The following is a 22,692-nucleotide window of genomic DNA, read 5'->3' as shown; positions in this document are numbered from 1 at the left end:
ACATACACCCAGCCTGTATACCCCTTCCCCTCCCCACCCCTTCAGAGGGGCAAGGAAGTCCTGTCATTTATTCAACAACCCTGAGTGGTCTCCTTCTGCAGGCTCCCCGCCGCACACTGCCATTTGCAGCATAAACTCCTGGAGTGTTAGAATCAGAAGAGGTTTCAGGCACTGTTTGGACCAGTCCAACTCCTGCATTTTACTACTTACAAAGTGACCAATATCCAGGGCGCCTAGGTGGCTCGGTCGGTTAAGCGTCCGACTTCAGCTCGGGTCATGATCTCACCATTCGTGAGTTCGAGCTCCGTGTTGGGCTCTGTGCTGACAGCTTGGAGCCTGGATCCTGCCTTGGATTCTGTGTCTCCTTCTCTCTCTGCCCCTGCCCCGCTCACACTCTGTCTCTCTGTCGCTCTCAAAAATAAATAAATATTAAAAAAGAAGGAGGAGGAGGAGGAGGAGGAGAAGAAAAAGAAGAGGAGGAAGAAGAAGAAGAAGAAGTGAATGACATCCAAAAGGGAGCATGAATCTTAAGGCCTTTGATTAAAAGTCTGAAGTTCAATCTCTGGACTGTCTGGCTGCCTCATTCAAAGGGAGCCCTGGATATTTACTTTTTTTTTTTAAGTTTGTTTATTTTGACAGAGAGAAAGAGAGTGCGAGCATGAGCTAGGGAGGGGCAGAGAGAGAGGAAGACACAGAATCCAAGGCAGGCTCCCCGCTCTGTGCTGACAGTTCAGAGCCTGACACAGGGCTCGAACTCACGAACTGCAAGATCATGACCTGGGCTTAACTGACTGAGCCACCCAGTTTCCCCAAACCACAGCTTCTTTTTTTTTTTTTTTTAAGTAGGCTTCATGACCAGCAGGAAGACCAACACAGGGACTGAACTCTCACAACCCTGATATCAAGACCTGAGCTGAGATCAAGAGTCAGACACTTAATCAATTGAGTCACCCAGGCACCCCACCTGGATGTTTATTTTTTATCTGATTTCACCCATGTGGTAGGGAATTGGCTGTAGTATGGTGGGAAAGGTCACTGGACCTAGAGGTGGGTCCCCCCCCCTCCCAGGACAATCCCCACGTTGTCCCTGGGAGGCTGTGACTGTAGACATTACATAAGCCTTCTGTGCCTCAGTTTCCTCATCTATGAAATAGGGATAATAATAGGAACAACTTGCCAGGACTGTTGGGAGAAGATTAAATGAGATGAGCTATGTGAAGGGCCTGCTTGACGAGGTGCTCAGAACAGAGTGAGCACCCCTGTTATCTATTTCTGTCGCTGCTCTCCTCAGTGAACATCTCTGAGCCTTGGTTTGGGATTGCAGCAAACTTGGAGTTAAAACACATAAAGCACTTCCCTAATAAGCATCACAAAATTGCAGCTCTTATTATTCACTGGACAAGGAGGCACGAAGAGTTATAAATACAAACACGGAATCTGCTCTTCAGGACCTTACAATCTGGCAGGGGAAACAGGGAAAGCACCCTAAAAATACAGTTAACAAGGCAAATCTATGATTACTAAGGGCCAAATGACTGACGATTCTGAGAAGTGGGAGCCAATTGGTGAACGGTGGTCTGAGAAAATGCACAAGAGGGGCACCTGGGTGGCTCAGTTGGTTAGTGTCTCACTTCAGCTCAGGTCATGATCTCGCAGTCCACGGGTTTGAGCCCGGCATCCGGCTATGTGCTGACAGCTTGGAGCCTAGAGCCTGCTTCCGATTCTGTGTCTCCCTCTTTCTCTGCCCCTCCCCTGCTCACACTCTGTCTCTCTCTCTCTCTCTCTCTCAAAAATAAATAAACATTAAAAAAATAAAAAATAAATAAATGTACAAGAGAATCAGATGTGAAGTTCACAAAGGAACAGGGGCCCTGTTTTTCTAAGCTTTTTCCTCCTCCCTCCTGCCCACCCCACCTTCCACTTTGTTACTGCTGCCCCCTGGTGTCAGTCGCCTTCCCAGAAATCCTGCGTGGCAATCTGGACACCGTTCACCTCTGGGGCAGTCTGGAAGAGGAGGCAGACACCCACCCAGGGCACAGCCGGAAAGGACTTGAAGCTCAGCCAGGTCCCACTGGGAAGAAAGGAGGTCTCTTCTTCAGATTCTCCAGCCCAGACCAGGACGCAAACAGCAACTTCGGAGGTGGAGGCAAGGGAAAAAACAAGGATTACTGTCCAGTGGACAGTGGAATGCCTGTGACACATTTGAATGGATTCAGGGTCTAAGCATTGCACGTACGTGGGCTGCATCTCCACAAGTTACAGAATCACAAAACTTTAAAACGCACTGCCCCTCCCTGCCCTTGCTGGCACCAATATGTAAATATGCATGTGTTTTTCCTCAAAACGAAACCTGAAATCTCAACCCCTTTCAAGACTTGTGATTAAGTCTTTCGTACAATGCTGTACAGTTTAGGTTAGACTGAGGTTATGGGCCTTGGGAAAGAATATCACAAAGGTAATGTGTGCTTCTCAATGTATCATATCAGGGGCCTCAGATATCAACATAAATTACTGCCCATGATGTTAACCTTGATTGCTCGGTTACAGTGGTGTTTGCTTGGTCTCTCTACTGTTAAGTGGCTATTTTTCCCTTTCCATACTCTATTTGTTAGAACAACTTGCTAAGTCCGGAATACAAGCTGGGGCCCCTGAGTGGCTTAGCCGGTTAAGCGTCTGACTCTTGATTTTGGCTCAAGTCATGATCTCACAGTTCATGGGATCAAGCCCCATGTCTAGCTCTACACTGACAGTGCGGAGCCTACTTGGGATTCTCTCTCTCTCCCTCTCTCTCTGTCCCTTCCCCATTCCCGCCCTCTCATTCTCTCAAAATAAATAAATAACCATTTTGTTAATTCCTCTCAGCTCAGAGGAATTAAGTCAGCTCTATTTCCTAGAGCAAGGGGTATCAAAGAATTTGGGACTGTATTTTTCTTAATGTTTATTTACCGATTTTTGAGAGAGAGAGAGAACGCGCATGGGAGCACAAGTGGGGGAGGGGCAGAGAGAGAATGGGAGACACAGAATCCAAAGTAGGCTCTGAGCTGTCAACGCAGAACCCGACACTGGGCTAGAACTCACAAACTGTGAGATTGTGACCTGAGCCGAAGTTGGAAGCTTAACCGACTGAGTCACCCAGGCGACCCAGGACTGTATTTTAAAACTCTCACAGTAATTAGTACATTTTGGAACAGATACTTTGAGGCCTGCAAATATCTTGTCCTTCCTTGAAGTTTTACCTGTTGATTTTAGCATTCATCAATGGATCTTGCCTGTAGCAATTATTACTGTGATGGTCTAATGGTGATTTTCTATTGCAACTCAGTCCATCTACATTTACTTTTTTAAAGATTTTATTTATTTATTTTAAATGTTTCTTTATTTTGAGAGAGAGAGAGCATGGGTGCAGGAGTGGCAGAAAGAGGGATCCCAAGCAGACTCTGGCCATCAGCACAGAACCCGATCCCATGAACTGCAAGATCATGACCTGAGCCGAAATCAAGAGTCAGACGCCCAACCGACTGAGCCACCAGGTGCCCCTAGTAAACTCTCCACCCAACATGGGGCTTGAACTTACAACCCCGTGATCAGGAGTTGCATGCTCTACCCACTGAGCCAGTCAGGCGCCCCTCCTTATGCATTTATTAATTGAAATTCTCTTTAAAGGAAACTTGTCCCTTCTCCTCCAGTGAGTTACTTATTCAACCATTACAGAGGTTTGTGTGTGTGTGTGTGTGTGTGTGTGTGTGTGTGTTGTTGTGTTTTTTGTTTTGTTTTGTTCTGTTTTTGAGAGAGAGAGGAAGAGAGAGAAAATTTCAAGCGGGCTTCATGCTCAGCATAGAGCTTGATGCTGGGCTCAGTCTCACAACTGTGAGATCATGACCTGAGCCAAAATCAGGAGTTGGATGCTTAACTGTCTGAGCCACCCAGGTGCTCCTATTTTATTCCTTGTGTTATAATCTAATATTCTTATTTATTAATTTGCTCAAATTGTTTCAACTTTGGCCATTAGGACATTTTTTAATGGTTTTTTTTAAACATTTTTTTAACATTTATTCATTTTTGAGAATGAGAGACAGAGCATGAGTGGGGGAGGGGCAGAGAGGGATTGGAAGGCACAGAACGTGAACCAGGCTCCGGGCTCTGACCTGTTAGCACAGAGCCCAACAAAGGGCTCGAACTCATGAACTGCGAGATCATGACCTGAAGTCAGACACTTAACTGACTGAGTCACCCAGGCACCCTGGCCATTGGGACATTTTTGATTTGGCTCCTGCATCCTTTTGATATCCCCTCCTCCTTATTTTTTTTTTTTTTTGCCCTAATTTTCTAGAAATGCAATTTGCTCCAGGATTGTCTTGCGTTATGCCTTCCCCAACCCTAGAATTTGTCATTTTTCCAAGGAACCCTGGTTCCTTTTATTGAAGAATGGTATTTAGAAACCTAACATCTGGTTGTTAGGTGTGCTCATTGCTAATGTGGTACCCCCTTCTTTCGGATTCTTAGCAGGCAAAACTAGCAAATACATGTATGTGTATTAGCTCACATATACACACTTTATATTTATCTCTGTATTTTTTGTATGTCTATACACATACATACATATGTATATTATACAGATATCTGTAGCTTATAGCTCTATATATAGAATGATATCTACATATATAGATCTATTACATATATTCTATAATACCATGTAAATATGTATAGAAAACAAGCATGAGTTCATACTGGTACCCCCAATTCAAATCCAGCACTACAGTGTTTATTCTGTTTAGCTTTTCTCCCCACTTTCTCTGTCAATAAGAAACTTCTATCCCATAGCTACAATTCATCTAACTTATGTACCATTTACTTTTTTGTTCAAAACTAATATATATGTTAAATAGTTTCAGAATTGTTAAACTGTAACAAATTTACCAACTATAATATTGATCTATTGTTTCTTTTTTTTTTAACCTATGGTTCCTTTTGTCTATAGCCTTAAAGCATCCAGTCAAAACATTGTTTTCCAAATTTACTTATTTTAGCTTTCCCCCCACCCCCACCCCCACCCGCACTACCTTTTTCATATATATTTGTAATACAGTTAAATTCATATGTTACATATGGGTTTTTTTATTTGTATACAATTAAGTTTGGTCTTTGTAGAGTCCTATGGATTTTGACAATGGCATAGTCATATATTGACCACCATACCATACAGAACGGTTCCATCACGCTAAAAATTCCTGTGTGCTGCCCCTTTATAGTCAACCACTCCTTGTTCTCCAATTATTTCCCCTGGCAACCACTGATCTGTTTTCTGTCCCTATCATTTTGCCTTTTCCAGAATGTGAAACCGAGGTCAGGAGCCCCAGTTTCCATGGTGTTATGAGTTTCCCCCTACCTTGGCATTAACTATTCTGTATCCACACTTCTCACTCTTCTGTGTCCCTGTGAAGCAATATTTCCCAAATTTCTCAAGCAGATGTTGAGTGAGGTGTCACTAGAATGTGAGCTCCATGAGGATAGGGATGTGTCTGTTGTGTTTGAGGTTGTATTTTTTGGTGTCTAGAGCAGTGTCTGGCATATAGCAGGCACCAGTAAATATTTGCTGAATGAATGAATAAATGAATATTCATATTTGTGGTACCAGCCTCCCAGATGGCCCATATGACCCTCACCTCCTGCTCTTCCCACGGTAAATCAAGGCTGGTTTGTGTAACCAATAGAGTATGATGGAGATGACAGTGTGAGACTTCCAAAGCTAGGTTATAAAGTTTCCACATTGGCTTCTTGGGTTGCTGATGCTGGGGAAAGCCAGCTGCCATGTCATGAGAACACTCAAGCAGCCAAGTGGAGAGGCCCATGAAATGTGGAACAGAGACCTTCCACTAGTTCCAACAAAGCCTTCAGATGACTGCAGCCTCAGGAAAAACTCGAAGCCAAGACTGCTCAGGCAAGCCACTCCCAAATCTCTGACCCTTGGAAACTGTGAAAGATAACTTTTTATTTGTTAAGCCACAAAGTTTTGGAATAATATGTTACACAGGAACAGATAACTAATACAGTATTGTCCTAAATAAAAGAGCTTCATGATCAGGGTGCCTGGGTGGCTCAGTTGGTTGAGCGTCCAACTTCAGCTCAAGTCATGATCTCATGAGTTAGAGCCTCGTGTCAGGCTCTGAGGCTGGGAACCTGGAGTCTGCTTTGGATTCCATGTCTCCCTGTCTAAGCCCCTCCCCCACTCTCACTGTGTGTGTCTCTCTCTCAAAAATAAATAAATATTTTTTTAAAAAGATCTTCATAAAAAAAAAAAGATCTTCATGATCAACTGCATTTAGGAAACGTCGGATTATACAGTTAAAGGAATTCATATACAGAAGGAATCTTCAGAGCTTTTAATATGCTAAAAGCTCATTGAGAATTTCCATTCTCATTTAGCTGGTTACTCTTTGTTCATTTTGTTAACCCTTTCCAGTTTGGAAGTGTAGTTGTAAATAAATCCACATAATCTCTCAGCATCCCAAGTAAAATGGAGATTGTCCAAGAACAGCAGGAAAAGGAGAATCTCCTGAGGATTGAGGGAGTTGGCCTTAAAATGCCTGCTCTTCACTATGTCAAGAAGCTACTTCAAAATCACCTTTCCTTTGGGACTCCCACACTTCATGGCTGCATCCACCAAGCTGGCATCAAAGGACACTGATCTCCCTTGCACTGCTGGGGCCCAAAGTGGACATTTTTGCTTAACTTGCCATAACACAACTGAGACCAGAATGATTGACAAAACTTTACATGAAATTCAGTGTAGTAGATTGGACTGGGTCACCAAAAAAGATATGCTGTCCTAACCTCTGGCACTGTGAATGTGATCTTATTTGGAAATAGGGTCTTTGCAGATATCATCATACTGGATTAGGGTGGGACCTAAATTCAATGCCTGGTATCTTTATAAGAGAAATTTGGACACAGAGACACAGAGGAGACACGGGGAAGAATTCCATGTAATGATAGAGACAGAGACTGGAATGATGTTTCTACAAGTTAAGGAACACCAAAGATTGCCAGCAACCATGAGAAACTAGGAGAAAGGACTAGAATAGATTCTCCCTCAGAGCTTCCAGAAGGAACCAACTCTGCGAACAACTTGATTTCAGACTTCTGGCCTCTTGAATTATGAGAGAAGTTTCTATTGTTTTAAGCCACCTAGTTAGTGGTGCTTTGTTATGACAACCCCTAGGAAACTAATATATTAAAAAAGACCTAAAAGGAGGGGCACCTGACTGGCTCAGTAGGAAGAGTGTGTGACTCTTGACCTCAGGGTCGTGAGTTCGAGCCCAATGTTGGGTGTAGAGATTTACTTAAATAAACAAATACATCTTTAAAAAGAAAGATGGGGCGCCTGGGTGGCTCAGTCGGTTAAGCGTCCAACTTCGGCTCAGGTCACGATCTCACTGTCCATGGGTTCGAGCCCCGCATCGGGCTCTGTGCTGACTGCTCAGAGCCTGGAGCCTGTTTCAGATTCTGTGTCTCCCTCTCTCTCTGACCCTCCCCTGTTCATGCTCTGTCTCTCTCTGTCTCAAAAATAAATAAATGTTAAAAAAAATTTTTTTAATAAATAAATAAATAAAAAGAAAGAGAAGGAAGGAAGGAAGGGACTCCTGGATGGCTAAGTCAGTTAAGCATCCAACTTCAGCTTAGGTCATGATCTTCTGGTTTGTGAGTTCGAGCCCCGTGTCGGGCTCTGTGCTGACAGCTCAGAGCCTGGAGGCTGCTTCAGATTCTGTGTCTCCCTCTCTCTCTCTCTGCCCCTCCCCCACTCGCACTCTGTCTCTCTCTCTCAAAAATAAATATTTAAAATATATATATATATTTTTTTTTGTTAGAAGAAAGAAAGCAAAATAAACTTGAGAAAAGGTGAGGGGGCCAAAAGGAATTACTCAGGAAGATAAAACGTAGTACTACCTACCACAGAGCTTCCATCTTGCCCAACCTTGGCCCCTGACTTCCTGCCCTGCCAGGATCCTGCCTCACTGTGGTAGAGACGACTGGGACACACTCTGCTCTAACTAGGTCTCTCAGAGTTGAGGTCTAAGAGAGAAAAGCATAAAGAGATGCTCCTTCTCACTCTACCCAAGGGCTGAGTGACAAATCCACATTTCCTGACCCTGGGTGCAATCACTGAATATCCATTCCTTTCAGGGAATGTCTTGTTCCCCCCCCTAAAAGGGACAGATTCAACAGATGCTCTCAAAATATAGTTGTCCATCATTACTCTAAGAGATACGCAAACAGTGGGAGAGGACAGGTTCAGTGACCTTTCTGAAAGATCCCATAGCCCCCAGTACTTCTCCATCATTACACTATGTTCTGTAACTGCTTATCATAAACTTTGAGTTCTGTGAGAGAAGGAACTGTGTTTGTCTCACTCATTGTTCTATCCCCACGAGCTATCACAGAGGCTGCTACAGAGAAGGACGTCAATAAACATGTACAGATGAGGCAGCTAGAGCCCAGTTAGGCCAGGGACGTGCTAGAGATTACACGGAGAGTTGATGGCTGAGTTAGGACCCCAGTCCAGGACCTTTTCTATTCCCTGACCCCCCACCCTAGCTGAGCCTGCTTAGCTAAGCTAAGCAGTAGATAGAGCCCAGACTTCTCTTGCCTCAACTACTGCAAAACCTGTTCTGGTCTCCCTGCCACTATTTCTCGAAACAGTTTCTAAATCCTAAATCACATGTGCTCACACACCCACACTCATGCCTGTAGACCCTCTGACCAAATGAGTAAAAGACTGCCTATTATCCATACTCCTTCGCATGACCTATTAAAGCATCGAAAGTCTGATTCCTTCCCCCCAGTGTGGTCTTGACCTCATATGTTTTAACTCTCAGGCATGACCCCCTCTCGCATGCCTATCTTGTTTATCCAGAAAACTCTCACTTCTCCTTGAAGACCTAGCTCAAAATCACCCACCTCTGTAAAATGTTCTTTGACCCTCCCTCTCAAGCTCTGGTCCCTGTGTTTCCATAGCAACGTACCATTTCTGCCTCTTGGACAGCTCAGATAAAATCACCTCACCCCCGTTTCCAGGCCGGAAAGTGTCCGCTTCTAGTGCCTGGATTGTCTGCTCCTCCACAGCAAGGCCCCGGTGTGATTCCCGTATCCTATGTGCCTAGCACAGAACTCAGCACAGAGCAGGGGCCCTGGAGGACTTTGTGGACCGTTGGCTAAGTGAGCAACCAGACACTGAGGCCACTAAAACCAGCTCCCAAAAAAAGCAGCCAAACCCCTTGGCACTTCCTACATCTGGAACTTCGAGGAAGTGCCCTGCGTTGCAGTTTTTTGTTTTTTGTTTTTTTTTTTTTGCAACCTTCAAGACAACTGAGATTATCTACACAGCAAGATGGAGCCAGGTATAGAGAGCGATGAGTTGCAATGTGATGAATGTGTGTGCCCTTCCCCTCCCCTTAAGAACACTTTTCCAGGTGAGGCTCCACCCAGGACAGCCCAGGCAAGATCTGGGAGAAGGGAGCTATTTTAGAGTCTGGAGTGGGAAGGAGTGACACTTAATTGACAAATGACTCTAGATCTCAAGCATTCTTGTGCTGAATAATCACCTAGGGCACTCCTTAAAATGCAGATACTAGGCCCTGGCCCCAAAGAATATAATTGAGTAGGTCAAGGGTTGCCTAGGAATCTATATTAAAAACCGAAACAGGGGGACCTGGCTGGCTAAGTCAGAGCTTGCAACTGTATCTCAGGGTTGTGGGTTTGAAGCCCACATTGGATGTAGAGATTACTTAAAAATAAAACCTTTAAACAAAACAAAACAAAAAAACTCTCCCTAGTGATTCAAATACAAGAAATCCTCAGACCACACTTGGAGAAACCCTGGCCAAGAAAGTCTTTTCTGGCACCAGCTGAAGATCTGGCCTCCTCCCCTCTCTCTCTCTCTCTCTCTCTCTCTCTCTCAACCCCAGCCTCAGGGACCTAGATGTCTGTAGGGATCCTGGGAAGAGACAGTGACCCTGGGAGGCTGACTCACAACAGGATTCCAGTAGGAAGAGGGGTTAGGCTTACAAAGAATGGGCCCAAAAGGCGGAACAGGCCCTGGCAGAGCAAGTCACAGGGAGGCAGATGTCAGCTCAACCCCAGGAAGACCTTCATGGCAGATTGATTGTATCACCCCAGGCTTAAGGCCTACCATCTAGTAGGAAAGCTCCCACCATCCTCAAATAACTAAATTCCCCGGCACAGCTACAAGGGCCCTCAGAACTTAGCCACTGCTGCCTTCTCCAAACCCTCCTCACAGCCCCCTACTTCCAGAATTTAACCTGTACCCCATCCCCACCAAACAGAACCTCTCCTGCTCCTCCAAGAATGCCAAGCCTTCCATCTGTTAGCCTTCCTTGTTTGCCTCTCTCCAGGGTCTCTCTCCCATGCTGGTAGCTCTGCCTAACCTGCCCTTCCCCTAATCAGCCTGGGCAATTCTGTCACCCTGAAGTTAGTTCCCTCTCACCCCCACAACTGGATGACATGCCCCTGATCTCTGCTCCTTCTACACCCCATATTAAAACTACTCACCGTCCTCCCCCACAACAAGATCCAATATACTGTCTGTATAAGAAATATTTACAGAGTTGAACTGTTTGAATTTTTATAGTGAGCTCTTTCCTTACTGTTGCCCTGAGGCTAAGAAGTCCTCCAGGACCCACTGGCTGGCAGTTATAGCTGCTCAAGAAATGTGTGGCAATGAATGAATAGCAGTGCCCTGACAGAAAATGAAATGGTCTGCCTTGGGAGGCAGTGAGTGCCCGCCTTCTGCAGCTTTCCATTCACAGAGGCTGACCTACCCCTTGTCAGAGATCTTGGGGATGGAGCCAAAGAATGCTCCCTGTGACTCATGTGCCCCAGGGTCCCTCCTGACATTGAGATTACAGGGCAATGACTCTGGCCCCTGCTGGAGGATACTTTTTTTTTTTTTTTTTAAGATTTTATTTTTAAGTAATCTCTACACCCAATGTGGAGCTCAAAGTTACAACCCCAAGATCAAGAGTTGCAAGCTCTACCAACTGAGCTAGCCAGGCACCCTGAGGGTATCTTTAAAAGAGCAGCCAAAGCCCAGTGATCTGATCACTTGAGGTCAGTTTGGTTCACAAAAAATTTGAATTCAGGAAGACAAAGGAAATTCATTGCACAGCAGCAACCAGACGGAGAGGGGTGGGTGGGGGAAGGTATTATCCCCATTTCCTGGGCTCCCAATCTAGACCCAGCTTCTGTCACACCTGCCCTGGAACACACAGGTACTTGCCAGGCCTGTCTGGACCCACTGGGCATAGAGAGGCCCCACCAGCCTTAGGTGAGGCAAGTTTCCCAAGTATGAATTCCCTGAATATCTTTTGAGTATGGCCGCCTGCAGCCAGGCCTCTCCAACTCAGCTTGGTGGTACCCAGTGCCTACTGTGTACCAGGCTCCAGGTGAGCAGGGCAGATAAGGTCTGACTTTCCCCAACCCACTGGAGACTTGGTCCCTCCCATGGCCTGTTAACTGGGGCAAACCAGGTTTCCAACCCCGGCCTGTCAGTGGGGACATGTGGGTGTACCTGCAGGATAGACCAGGAGATCATACAATGCCCTGAACCCGGGCAAGTGGTGACCAGAGCTGTGGGGAGCTGCTTGGTTTCCTATAGTCTACCTCTGAAGCACAGATGTTTCCAGAACGTCTTCACAGTCCTCAAAGGTGGGAGAATCCGGTGTGGATGGTTTCCTATAGTCTACCTCTGAAGCACAGATGTTTCCAGAATGTCTTCACAGTCCTCAAAGGTGGGAGAATCCGGTGTGGATGGGTCCATGCCAGCCCTCCCTCACCCGTAACCATACTCGAGGGAGATAGGCCTCAGGCCCAAGCCCAAAGGTATCTGAGGGTGGGTTGGGGAGGGTGGGCTGGGCAGGAGGCCAGGAGTGTGGCTGGCATTCAACCTGTTAGTTGATTAGCTGTGTGACCTTGGACAAGCCCTTTTCCCTCTCTGAGCCTGGGATTTCTCCTTTATAAATGGGGAAAAGGGATCAGACTGGTTTTCGTGACCTTGGCTATGAATCTGAATCATCTGAGTGGCGGTAAGAGAAAGAAACTTCAAAATACACAGATTCCTAGGCCCCATCCCAAAGCTCCTAAAGGAATCTGAATCCCCAGGGAAGAGAGGCCTACTCAAGCCCCCAACCTCACTCCAGCTGGGGAGCCTCTGGAGTCCCTTCAAAACCTCCCCAGCACCCCTCCACTGAGAAACTCTTTGGGATACAGGGCTAGAGTAAGCTGCCCCATCTCTCTGTCCAAAGATTTCTGGAGCCTGAAGCACTAGTCAGTGAGCAGTTTATTATCCATCAAGCTGTCCCCAGCCTCCCAGCACCGTGGCCTGTACACAACTAGACACAGCCTTCACTCCAGTCTTTCCTCACACCCAGCCTTGGTCCCCACCCCCATCTTAGCCCCTCCAAGGCAGCACCAGGCCCAGGGGCCACACCTCAGCTAAGGGCAGGGGAGAGGAGGCAAAAGCTGGAGAAAGAGGATCCATATCGGCCCCAAGCTTCTGGAACTGCCACCCCAGGATGAAGGGAAAGTGGGCAGGGCTTGGGCAGGGGGGCTGGGGTTGCCAGGTGATGCTTCAGGCAGGAGGCTCTTCTCCAGGAGGTGCAGGGAAGCCACTCAGGTCTCGGCCAATGATCTCACTCACTGTAAAGGAGGTGCAGTTGAAAGATTGGGCTAGGGACTGGTCCCCACCTTTTCCAGAAATTCCCAATCCATTCCAGGCAGGCCTCAGTCTAGGATGCTTCTAGGCTCCTCCTCCACTGGCTTCTCTTCCACAGGGCCTCAGTTTCCCCAATGTGTCTTGATACCTGTCCCCAATCAAATCTCACTCAATTCCATCCATGTAGGCTCCCAGGCCCCCATCTTAGCCCTTTCCTGCTGGCTCGGCCTGCGGTGTTTGGGCAGTCACTGTCATCGGGGCCAGAGGTGGGTGTAGCCAGTGGGAGGAAGGAGATGCAAAATATGAAGGCTCCTCATCACCAAACCTGACCACAGTCACCATGTGTGGGGGGACGCTGAGGCAAGGGAAAATGTGCCTGACTGGGACCTCAGCAAGCCCCTGCCCCACTCTGAAATTCAGTGCGTGACTCTGACAATTGAGGGAGCTAGGCTGAATGGTCTTCAAAGTACTTCTAGCCCGGAAATTCTGTGATCTGGGACAGAGGGCAGAGGCAGGAGAAGGGCTGGGGCAGGAACTCTCTGCACCCTTCAGAACCGAGTTTAACCAGATTTAGGTGGCCACATGCACCAAACACTTGCCTCCTGAGACCCTCCAATTGGCCCTGAGGGCCCGAGGATGCCCCATCTCTGGGAAGCCAAACTCCAGCCCTCAGCAAACATGCAGAGCAATCTCTTGCACACACTCACACTCACAACCCCCAGCCCCACACCCACCTTCCTCCAGCGTGATACCCTGGATAGGGACACTGTCTCGGAAGCCGCTGCCGTAGCCACCCCTGGATTTCTCCTGCTCCGGAGCCCCCTCCCCAGGGCCATAGCTCGGCCCTACCTCATTGTATCCCTCAGCAGGTGGGGGATGAACACCACTCTGGGGAGGGAAGGGGCCTTCGAGCGGTGGGGATGAAGGCAGTGGAGGTCGAAAGGGGGCTGGAGGAGGGAACGGCAGCCCCAAGGGAAATGGGGAGCCCCGTCCTCCATAGGGGTCACTAGGGAAAGGCCGGGGAAGGAAGGAGACTGGAGGCGGGCGGGCACAACCTGCGGTACCCCCAGTCTCAGGGAACATCCGTAGGCCAGGTCTGTAGGATGGTGGGGGCCCCGTCTGGGGGTACAGAGGGGGTGTGCCATAGCTGAAGCCTTCTGACAGGTAAGGAGCTTCATAAGCAGGGTCTTCGTGGGGATAGGAGGGGTATGGGGGCCTGGGTGGTGAGAAGTCCATGTCAGTGCCAAAGGGGGGGCCAGGTGCTGAAGGGAAGCCACGGAGAGAGGAGTCCGGTAAAGGCTCCTCCTTGAAGATCACTGGGTAGATGAGAAAGCAGGACACACTGGTGAGAGGGCTGGCAGTCTCCCCACTGCACGGCCTCCGCCCACTTCTCTGTCCCCAGGCTCCATCCGTCTCTTGGATCCTCACGATGGGGCACCGCATCCCTCTGCCCCTGCCTCAGCTCCCCGTATCCCCACACCCCCACCGTGCGCTGTCCCAGAACGTACCAGGCAGGAACTTGAAACTCTGGGTAGGACTGCGCTTCCTCCGCCCATTGGAGACATAAAAGTAGACCTGGACTGGCCGGGACACCCGCTTGTTGCTGTACTCAGGGACAGTCAGGGTCAGCGTCACCTGGGGAAGAACACAGGATGAGGCAGGGAGCCCTCGGGGATCTGGCTCGGCATAGCCCTTTCAAGGACCCAAACTCCACCTCCTGGCTTTTTCCATTTGCTAGACAGCAAACTTCATTTCCTAGAGATGAACCTGCTCCCAGAGTGACCAGACTGCCTCCTCCAGAAAAGAAGAGGTAGCTTCTGGAGTCCATTCCCATGGGCAAGGGACATAGCTGTGAATTTCCTGACTTCTCCCACCACCCGCCCAGGGTGGGTGCCCTAGGTGACATTGGTACCTCATTGCTCTGCAACCGGTTCACTGTGGCCTCCTCCTCCCACTGCAGCTTTCCATCTGTGCAGGAGGAACAGAGAGCTCCAGTCCAATTCCAGGGCCCGTGCCCCTTGCCCAGTCCCCTGCCACTTCCCCTCCTGCTAGAGTCAGGGCCACACTCAGAAGGCCCCTACAAGGCCTGGCTCACAGGGGAGCCCACTGCGTGTTTACTCAATTGGATGGAAGAGGCAGCAAACTGAAACAAGAGAAGTGGCAGGGCCAGCCCGGGGAACCAGAGAGAGTTCATGACAGAGGTGACTCTGGAACCCTCCCATTCAGTTCCAAACATCCCCTGCCATGACAGTGCTGGGAGGAAGTTCAAGAGTAAGAAAGGTCCTAGCTTGAAGGAAGGCAATGGGACCCTGATCTCAAGATCCAGAATCTCTGAACCTTCTCTGACATGGTCCCAGGGTGCTCCATTTGAGTGTAGGTGCTGGGGTTCTTGGTGGGCAGGGGTGGGGGGAGGGCAAAGGGCTCAGGTTGGTGGGTTTACTTGGACCCCTAAATGTCCCCTTCTCCAGCCCCGCAACTGACCCGAGGCCCCTCACAGGCTTTGTAATCACAGTTGTGCTACCAGGTCCATAACTCAGGAGGGGCTTGGGGTCTGGGAGGATATAAGTCCCCTCTTCCTCTCTCCTCTATGGACTATCTACATGGGAGTAAACTGTGTCAAAGCTGACTCCTCTTTAATAAAATGAATGTGATTTCTCACATCTGTTCATCATCTTGAGCATTTCAGATTGCTGTCACACCCATCTCCCCATGGGAAGCAGACAGGACAATAGGAAGGGCAGTCCATCTGTTCCCTTTCACAGATAAGGAAACTGAGGTTCAACTTGCTAGTTTAATGACAGTGCCAGAGATCTCTCACTTGCCCGTTCCAAACTCTTCCTGCCTGCCCCCCGCCCCCATGAGTGCTCACCAGGGCCCCTCTCGATGAACACCACCTTGGAGTCTGGCAGGAAGTTGGAGCCAGTGAGCACTAGTTCCTCTCCTCCTCTCACAGAACAGGCACTGGGGCTGTAGGCCTCTACCTGGGGCAGCTCCTGGGCCGAGCGCTGGGCTGCAGAGCAGTGCAGGAAGGAGGCTGGCTGGGCTGAGTCCAAGAGGACCCCACCCTTCTTGGAATAACTGCCACAGGACCCTGGAGGAGTCCTCCTCGGTAGCAGACATACAAGTAAATCAACAGTATCCCTGGGGTCACACACACCAGGTGAGGAGCTTGGGCAGAGACAGAGATGAACAGCGTCACCTAAGGGCAGAGTTACCCAAACAAGTACACAGGGCCACCCAGAGACAGATGGAGGACAGGCCAGAGACAGTCCAGCCCAGAGACAGAGTCTGTGGCAGGGACAAATTAGAACACTGCCCCCAACCCCTCCATAATAGAAATAAGCGCTGAGTCCTTTATAGGGCTACCTAGGACAGGACACAAGACACTATGCAGAGGAGATGGAAAGCCAGACATACACGCAAACAGGGAGTGGCAAGAGACATAGAGACGGCACAGGGCCTCTTTGCTCACAGCACTCAATGGGCACTGATGCTGTCTGCACTGAGACGACCTTCCCGCTGCCCTGGGGCACGTGCACCCGGAAGACGAGCCGCACACGTGTGTTCTTGCGCCCAATGTCTGTCTCCCCCTTCCGCAGCTCAATGTCTGAGTTCCGGAGCTTCAGGATTCCAGCACAGTCGATGCTGAAGGCAGAGAATGGAAGGCAAGCCCCCACCCAGCTGAAGCCAAATGGCGAGGCCCCTGTAAGGAGGAAGCCCCCACGCTTCATCCAAAGCCCTGAATGACTTTCTCTGGGAACCTAGGGGGGGTATTTTCTAATCACAGGTGGTCTCTCCAAGGTGCTCCCTAGGCCCCAAGTCCTCTTCTAGATCATGAGAAGGCCTGGAACCTGTTCCTAGAGGTGATGTCCAGCTAGCTCTTCTGGGAAGAGGAAGAGTGGGCCTAGCTTAGACCTCATGGAAAAGGCTGGTCCTAAAGCCTGAAGACTGAGGGGAAGTGAAGTGGGGACCTACTTGGCTGCCATGTTGTTCTCAGGAAGCAGGGTCATCTCCAACACTTTGGTACCACTGACTACAGCTTCATAGCTAGCTGTGGCCACCATCTTGCCTGTGATACGGTGCACCTGATAGAAGGCATGAGGCCGCAGGTTCCTTTCATCTGCAGTGCCAATGAACATCTGTAGGGTCAGTGGCTTCTCACTGTAGCCTAGGAGCTGGCAGACGGAAAGAGAGAGGCCACCCAACTGAAACCCCCACTGTCTCATCCTTCATCCATCCCTGGGCTTTCAGTCCACCAGGGGATGAGGATGGTGAAAGATAAAGGATATCCTGAAAGGGATTCCCAGGGGGAATTGGGCACCAGCTGTGGAGAAAACGTGGCCTGGAGTTTACAGTGTTACTCTTGGAATAAGGCCCAAACTGAGCTGGGCAAAGGGGGAAATCTTCCAAGAGAGACTGGCCCAACTCAACAGACAACCTAACTCCCAGTGAACTTTGGCCTCAGCCTAACCCCTCCCCCATATCTGGCAGGCTACCATTTTCCAGAGTAGACATGAGGCGGGTGTCCCATGGGAAGAGTGGAGCGGGGGTGGAGGGACAGAGAAGGAGAGAGTATATCCGGGTCCTGGAAGTGCACCCTTCCTCCCTTAACTCCAGCCCCTCCCCCAGGCTGCCTGCAGGGTCATTGCTGAGAGGGAGTGTGGGAAAGGGCAGTGCCATGGGTCTGCACAGCTGGAGCCCATCTGCAGGGATCTGGGACTGGAGAAGAGAAAGGCTATCAGGACTGCCCTCTGCCCCTTACCTTGACTACAGGGTGACCACCAGGGGCAGCTTTAACAGCCCCTCGGCTGCCCTCAGTCTCGTAATGGGCCCGGTGGTGGGCTCTAGGCTGCACCTCAATCCTCAGCTCCAGCTGCTCATACTGGCTGGGCAGAGGCCAATCCAGCGGGGGTAAGGCAGAGGTCCTGGGTAGGAGAGAAAAGCACTGATCATATGCAGTCTCAGACCTCAGTCGGAGCAGCGCTGGGCCCAGCTCCCTGGGATGTGAGGGAGGAGGGGGTGTGAGTGTGGGAGAAAGGAAGTCACAGCAGAAATAAAACAGTCCACCAGCCCCAAAGCAAGGGGAGATAGGAGACAGCCCTCTCAGAGCCCCTTGAGATGAGGGTGTGGAAGATGACACAAGGCTTGAGACTCCTTTCTTTCCAGTTCTGAGCACAGGGTTTGGGGTGGCGAGGGTTCCTTCATGGGGAGGCAGAGGTGAACCTAGACCTAATCCTAATCCCCAGACCTGGATGGGAAGAGTCAAGTAAAGAAATACTTCAGGCCAGAAAAGTCCTCAGAGGTTACCCCTTTGTTTTTCAGATAAAGAAACTGAGGCCCAGGGAGTAGAATCCAGCAAGCCAAGCAAGCCAGTGACTGACAGAAGCCAGGATTGTTTCCAAGCCAGCACCCTCTCCACTAGTTGGGGCTGGACAGGTCAGTTCCATAAAGCTGGGGGTTACAGATGGGCAACTTTCCTGTCCTGAACTCAAAGATACCACCCCCACCCCCCAGGTGGTGGCTGGCATTGTCTGGAGACACTCTGAGTAGTCGAAACTAGGGGAGAGGGTACCATCCAGAAAGTAGAGGCCAGGGATGTTGCTAAACTATCCTACAGCGCCCACCACAGCCCCATACAACCATCATCCTGCTCAAAATATCAACCATGCTGCGGAAGTGAAACCCTGCCCTGCAGGGTTACACCCATGGGAGCAGGTGTAAAGGTTTCTTTCCCCAGGAAACTTTTCTGGGTAGAGCCAACTCAATCTGACATCCCAAGATTTAGGATTATTGAAATGTCCAGGGTTCTTGAGTGAAAGGGGTGGAAGAACTTCAAGAACTGCTTGTTTCAGTATGAATTCCTTGACTTGCAAGCTATTTTATTCAAATTAGCAGCTACACTTTTAATCAGTAAGTCAGGGCCCTAGAAATTAAGAGAAGGGAGACTCCCTGCTACCGGGTGTAGGGCAGAAATCCAGCCAGGTTCCATGCCCAGCCAGTGCCAGCATAGAGCTAAGGGTGGGGAACACCCTAGAGATGCTCCTTCTTTACCTAAGTGGTCCTCTTGGTGGGGGTGGGGGAGAGGTTTTTCCTTATTGGTCCCCAGGGAGTGATTGTCCTTTTGTAAATTATCTGTCTGGAGGGGGTGGGGTTTTTGTTTTGTTTTGTTTTTTAATGTTCTCCAAAACTGGGTAGATGGCAGCAGCCAAGCTGGTTGCAGATTCTCTTCTGAAATGCCAAGGGGCACAGAACTAGGACCTTTCTTCAAACCCATCCCATCACCCTCCTGCTCTAAGTGAGATGGCTGGAGACACAGGCGGTGCTAGGCACAATCCTCACCTGAAGATGGGGCTGTGTCCCCCAATCCGGGCCTTGGACCAAGCCAGTGGGGAGGGCACTGCCAGGTAGTCCATGCCCGCCACCTCCTTCCGAGGACCCCCGGGGGGAGCCACGGCCTCCTCTGCTCCTGACTGCAGCTTCCCATTGCACGGGGCAGGCTCCTCAGGCCGAGGCAGAGCCACTGCCTGCTCGCTGGAGGTCCGCCGGGTCTTCTGCGGGATGCTCTCCGCGGGTAGGGCTCCCACGTAGTCAAAAGGGCCAGGGGAGCCAGGGTCACGGGCCAGAGGCAATGGGGGTGGTGGAGGTGGCTCGGGCCCCTCCTCCCCCAGGCTGCCACGGCGGGACAGAGCTGGGGAGGCCGAAGACGGGGTCCCAGAGCTGGAATAGCGCCGCTTGCCACAGGGAGAGGCGGGCCGCGGGGAGGCTGGGGTGGGCCCAGGAGCGCTGAGGAGTAGCCAGCTATCCTCTGGCCCCCGACCTCCGGGGCTCGGACCATACAGGTTCCAGGGATCGTCGGGGGTCCACGGCCTAGGGGAGGCCCTAGGCGAGGGCAGGGGGGAGCCCAGGCCAAAGCGGGAGGCCGCCTCATTTAGCTCAGACTCCACCTCGTCGCAGGCCGCATACAGGGCTGCCTCGTCTGAAGCGTCGGAGAAGAAGCTCCACGAGGACAGGCTGCTGCTGCCAGGGCTGGGGCTGAAGAAGGGACCCCCGCCCTGGCCCCCGGTCTCTCGGTAGCCCCCAAAGCCTTCTGGTGGCGGGTAATCCCTGGGGGAGCCGTCCCCCCAGGCATCAGGGTTGTCCTCCAGCGTGGCCGGCGGGTCGGGCGTGGGAGAGATGGAGGTGATGCGGATGCTAGGGCACTCAAGAACACGGCCTCCCCCAACCCCCCCGGAAGCCCCTCCCGGCCCCCCCAGCCTCACTGACCGGGCGGGCTGGCTCTCCCAAGTGCCAGGTGAGGGGGCCGGGCGGGGTGGTGGCGAATGCATGCCAGGCCGAGGGGGTGGAGGCCGAGGAATGCCAATAGGGGCAGCGCCATAGGGAGGGGGCTCCCCCAGGGCCAGACGGCAGCATGGCGGGGCGTCCTCTGAGTCCAGTTCTGTCGAAATGGGAAGGGAGGGGAACAGAGAGAGGGATGCCACAGGAGATGGGGACAAAGAGAAGCAGGTGAGATGTCTGGGTTCCTCGAGTGGCCAGCCCTCCACGCCCCGTATGCCACCCCCTCCTCAGTATAAGGGGGCTGGGTCCTGAGATGCCCTTCAGAGCCACGAAGACAAAGGCAAAGTTGGACCTCAGAAGGTGGAGTGCATAGATCCAGACGTCCCAGGCCTTTGCCCACTGGGATAACCTGAGCCCCTGGCCCTGGAACCAGGGGTACCAGACGGGGCGGGTCTTAAGGTGAGGAAGGCGACTCGAGAGGAGCTGGATTTGGGCCTGGAGGCGTGTTTAGGGAAGCGCAGGGCTGGGCTGGGGGCGACTCACACATGAACCCAATTAGCAGCGGCTCCCAAACCCCCAAACGGTGCTGGCAGGAGCCCCAGTTGCCATCGCAACAGTGGCCAAGGGAGGGGGGCTCCAGGGCTGTGGCAACGAGGGGAGGTGGCTCCTCCCTCGCTCCCCCCATCTGGGGGCGGGGGTACAGCCGAGGGGATGCTGCGTGCCGGGCCCGGCCCGGGGGAGGGGGCCGCGGGCAGCGCGAATTCCGTGAGAGCGGCGGCCGCCGCCCCCGGCTCAGGTCCCCGCCATCTGCCTCTCATTGCGGCCGGCGGGGGAGGGGGAGGGGAGGGGCGCCCTGGCGGGCCCGGAGAGCTCCCCCAGCCCCCGGCGTCGGGTCCGCCGGCCTAGGGCCGGGACCGCGAGGGACACGCTCCGGGGCCCCCTTCCCCTTCCCCTGGCAGCGCCCGGGGCTCCCGGGGCCGCTGTTCCCGCCCGCCCCCCAGCCCGGTGACAGACGGCCCAGCCGAGAGGCGGCGCGCGGCCAACGGCACCCCCACCCCCACCCCAGTCACGACCTAAAAAGGAGAAAGTGGTGCCCGGCCCCCAGCCTCACCTCCGCAGACCCCAGAGCCTCTGTGACTTCCCCCCACCTCTGAGCCCCTCATCCTCCACCCCAGGCTCGCTGCCCTAAAATCCCCAGTCTCGGGATCTCCGGGCCCTTCCTTTCCTGACCCCAAGACCACTTCCCAGCCCCGCACTAACCTTCCCCCGACCCCCCCGCGCCCAGCGGGGGGGTCTCCTTTTCCTCCCCGAACACCAGCTTAAATTCCAGCTCCTCATCCTCGCAGCTCGCTGCCCCCATGGAGCCGGCCAGAGCCCCCAGGTCCTGGTCTGGGTGGGAGGGGGGAGCTCAGGAGGCTGCCGTATCTTCACCCGTGGCTCCCTCCCTCCCCTTCTCCGTGACGCCCCCTCCTCTGCCGCTGCCTCCTCCCTCCGGACGCCCCCTCGTTATTATAGAAACTTTTCCAAACTTTTTTCCCCCAAACTTCTTCAAAGCGCCCCCCCAGCCTGTCCCTGATTGGCTGCCCGGGATGCTCCAGCCCCTCCTCCAGGGATGAGATGAGAAAACCACGCGCCCCTCGTCCTCCCCCACCCTCCCTCCCTCTGTCCTCTCTCCAGTCCCTCCCCCTCAAAAAAAAAAAAAAAAAAAAAAAGGAACAAAACTTAATTGGAAAACGGTCCCTCAGGCTTGGTGCGACCTCACTGAAGCCTACAGGCCCGCATTGGAGACAATCATATCCCTCCGGGAGCATTTCCACCACCACCACCCTCTTGTTAGTCTAAGTTGGGGCTCCGGGTCCGAGAGTCTTAAAGGGGCCATATCCTGGGTCCACCGTGTAGAGAGCCCAGGCAGACCCTTTCTTAAGTTCTGAAGAGTTCTGCAGCCAGCAACTCTCAAGCAAGGACACCTCCTCTCTCCTTTGCCTCCAAGCCTTCGGGCCCAGCGGGCTCTGGGGTGCAGAGCGGCTACAGCCTGCTCTGAAAAGGAAAAGGTCTTCCATCGTCTGAGGCCGCCCTGCCTGGAAGCCTTTGCCCTGCAGAGTCAGCCCTTCCAGCTACCGTCTCTGCCCAACCCTCAAAGGTGAAGAACTTTTAGCCGTCTTGGGGAACTGTTCAAAGGTCCACAGCCTCTGACGGGCGGTGATCCAGGCCGGACTTTACCGCTGCCCTTGTCCCAGCCACCCAGAGGGGCCATTAATTAGCCTCCGCGGGAAGTCGGCTCCCTCCTCCCTAGAAATGCAGTCTGGAATGAATCTCGGATCCGGTGGCATCCCGCTCCGGCCCGCCTGAAAATCCTGGCCAGATTTTCTAGGAGCCCAGAGCCGGGCGACCTTGTGGGCCCCGGGGTTGGACACCTGTCACCTGGGCGGGGGGGAGGAAGGAAGACTCGGACTGGAGTTTCAAGGAAGGGCAGGTATGGTGGGGCCTGGTTGGGTGAGAGGGAGTTAGATCAGAGATTCTTGATTCAGAAGGCGGCCAGGGTACCTGGCCAGGGGGCCATCCCCGCCCCCGACCCCCAAGCAAGAATGTGTACTTCAAAGTTCTCTAACAGGCCGCAGCGATTTTTCATCTAAATCCCTCCAGCTCAGGGCTGCGCCCTCAGCGGCGCCCCAGCCCCGCACCTAAAGGGT

The 22,692-nt window shown here is 51.9% G+C and overlaps 1 protein-coding gene across 3 annotated transcripts; it reads right to left on the bottom strand.

Annotated features, from left to right (window-relative positions):
• Positions 1–12,334: 12,334 nt before the first annotated feature.
• Positions 12,335–21,573, bottom strand: NFATC4 (nuclear factor of activated T cells 4). Of its 3 annotated transcripts, none has more exons than XM_042989470.1 (10): positions 21,263–21,569; positions 19,067–20,162; positions 17,490–17,652; positions 16,703–16,902; positions 16,200–16,372; positions 15,597–15,737; positions 14,640–14,695; positions 14,236–14,362; positions 13,462–14,043; positions 12,335–12,711 (listed from the first exon to the last, which is right to left on the bottom strand). In XM_042989470.1, exons 1-10 carry the CDS (start codon positions 21,360–21,362, stop codon positions 12,644–12,646), a joined length of 2,706 nt encoding a protein of 901 aa, XP_042845404.1. In that variant the 5' UTR covers positions 21,363–21,569; the 3' UTR covers positions 12,335–12,643. The 3 variants fall into 3 exon arrangements, with proteins under 3 accessions (XP_042845404.1, XP_042845405.1, XP_042845406.1); XM_042989471.1 differs by lacking the exon at positions 21,263–21,569 and adding an exon at positions 20,546–20,986; XM_042989472.1 differs by lacking the exon at positions 13,462–14,043 and having other exon boundaries at positions 21,263–21,573.
• Positions 21,574–22,692: the final 1,119 nt, after the last annotated feature.

The sequence above is a fragment of the Panthera tigris genome, chromosome B3 (genome assembly GCF_018350195.1).
Source record: "Panthera tigris isolate Pti1 chromosome B3, P.tigris_Pti1_mat1.1, whole genome shotgun sequence".
NCBI lineage: Eukaryota > Metazoa > Chordata > Mammalia > Carnivora > Felidae > Panthera > Panthera tigris.
The sequence above is the reverse complement of the archived record's forward strand: the minus strand, read 5'-3'. Positions and strand labels throughout refer to the sequence as shown.

Excerpts from the sequence above, each read along its gene's own strand:
- NFATC4 (XM_042989470.1), bottom strand. The coding sequence starts at position 21,362 with ATGGGGGCAGCGAGCTGCGAGGATGAGGAGCTGGAATTTAAGCTGGTG. Across the intron at positions 17,653-19,066 it reads GGACACAGCCCCATCTTCAG|GACCTCTGCCTTACCCCCGC; the intron begins GTGAGGATTGTG and ends TCTCCTACCCAG. Across the intron at positions 14,696-15,596 it reads GTTCATCGAGAGGGGCCCTG|ATGGAAAGCTGCAGTGGGAG; the intron begins GTGAGCACTCAT and ends CCTCCTGCACAG.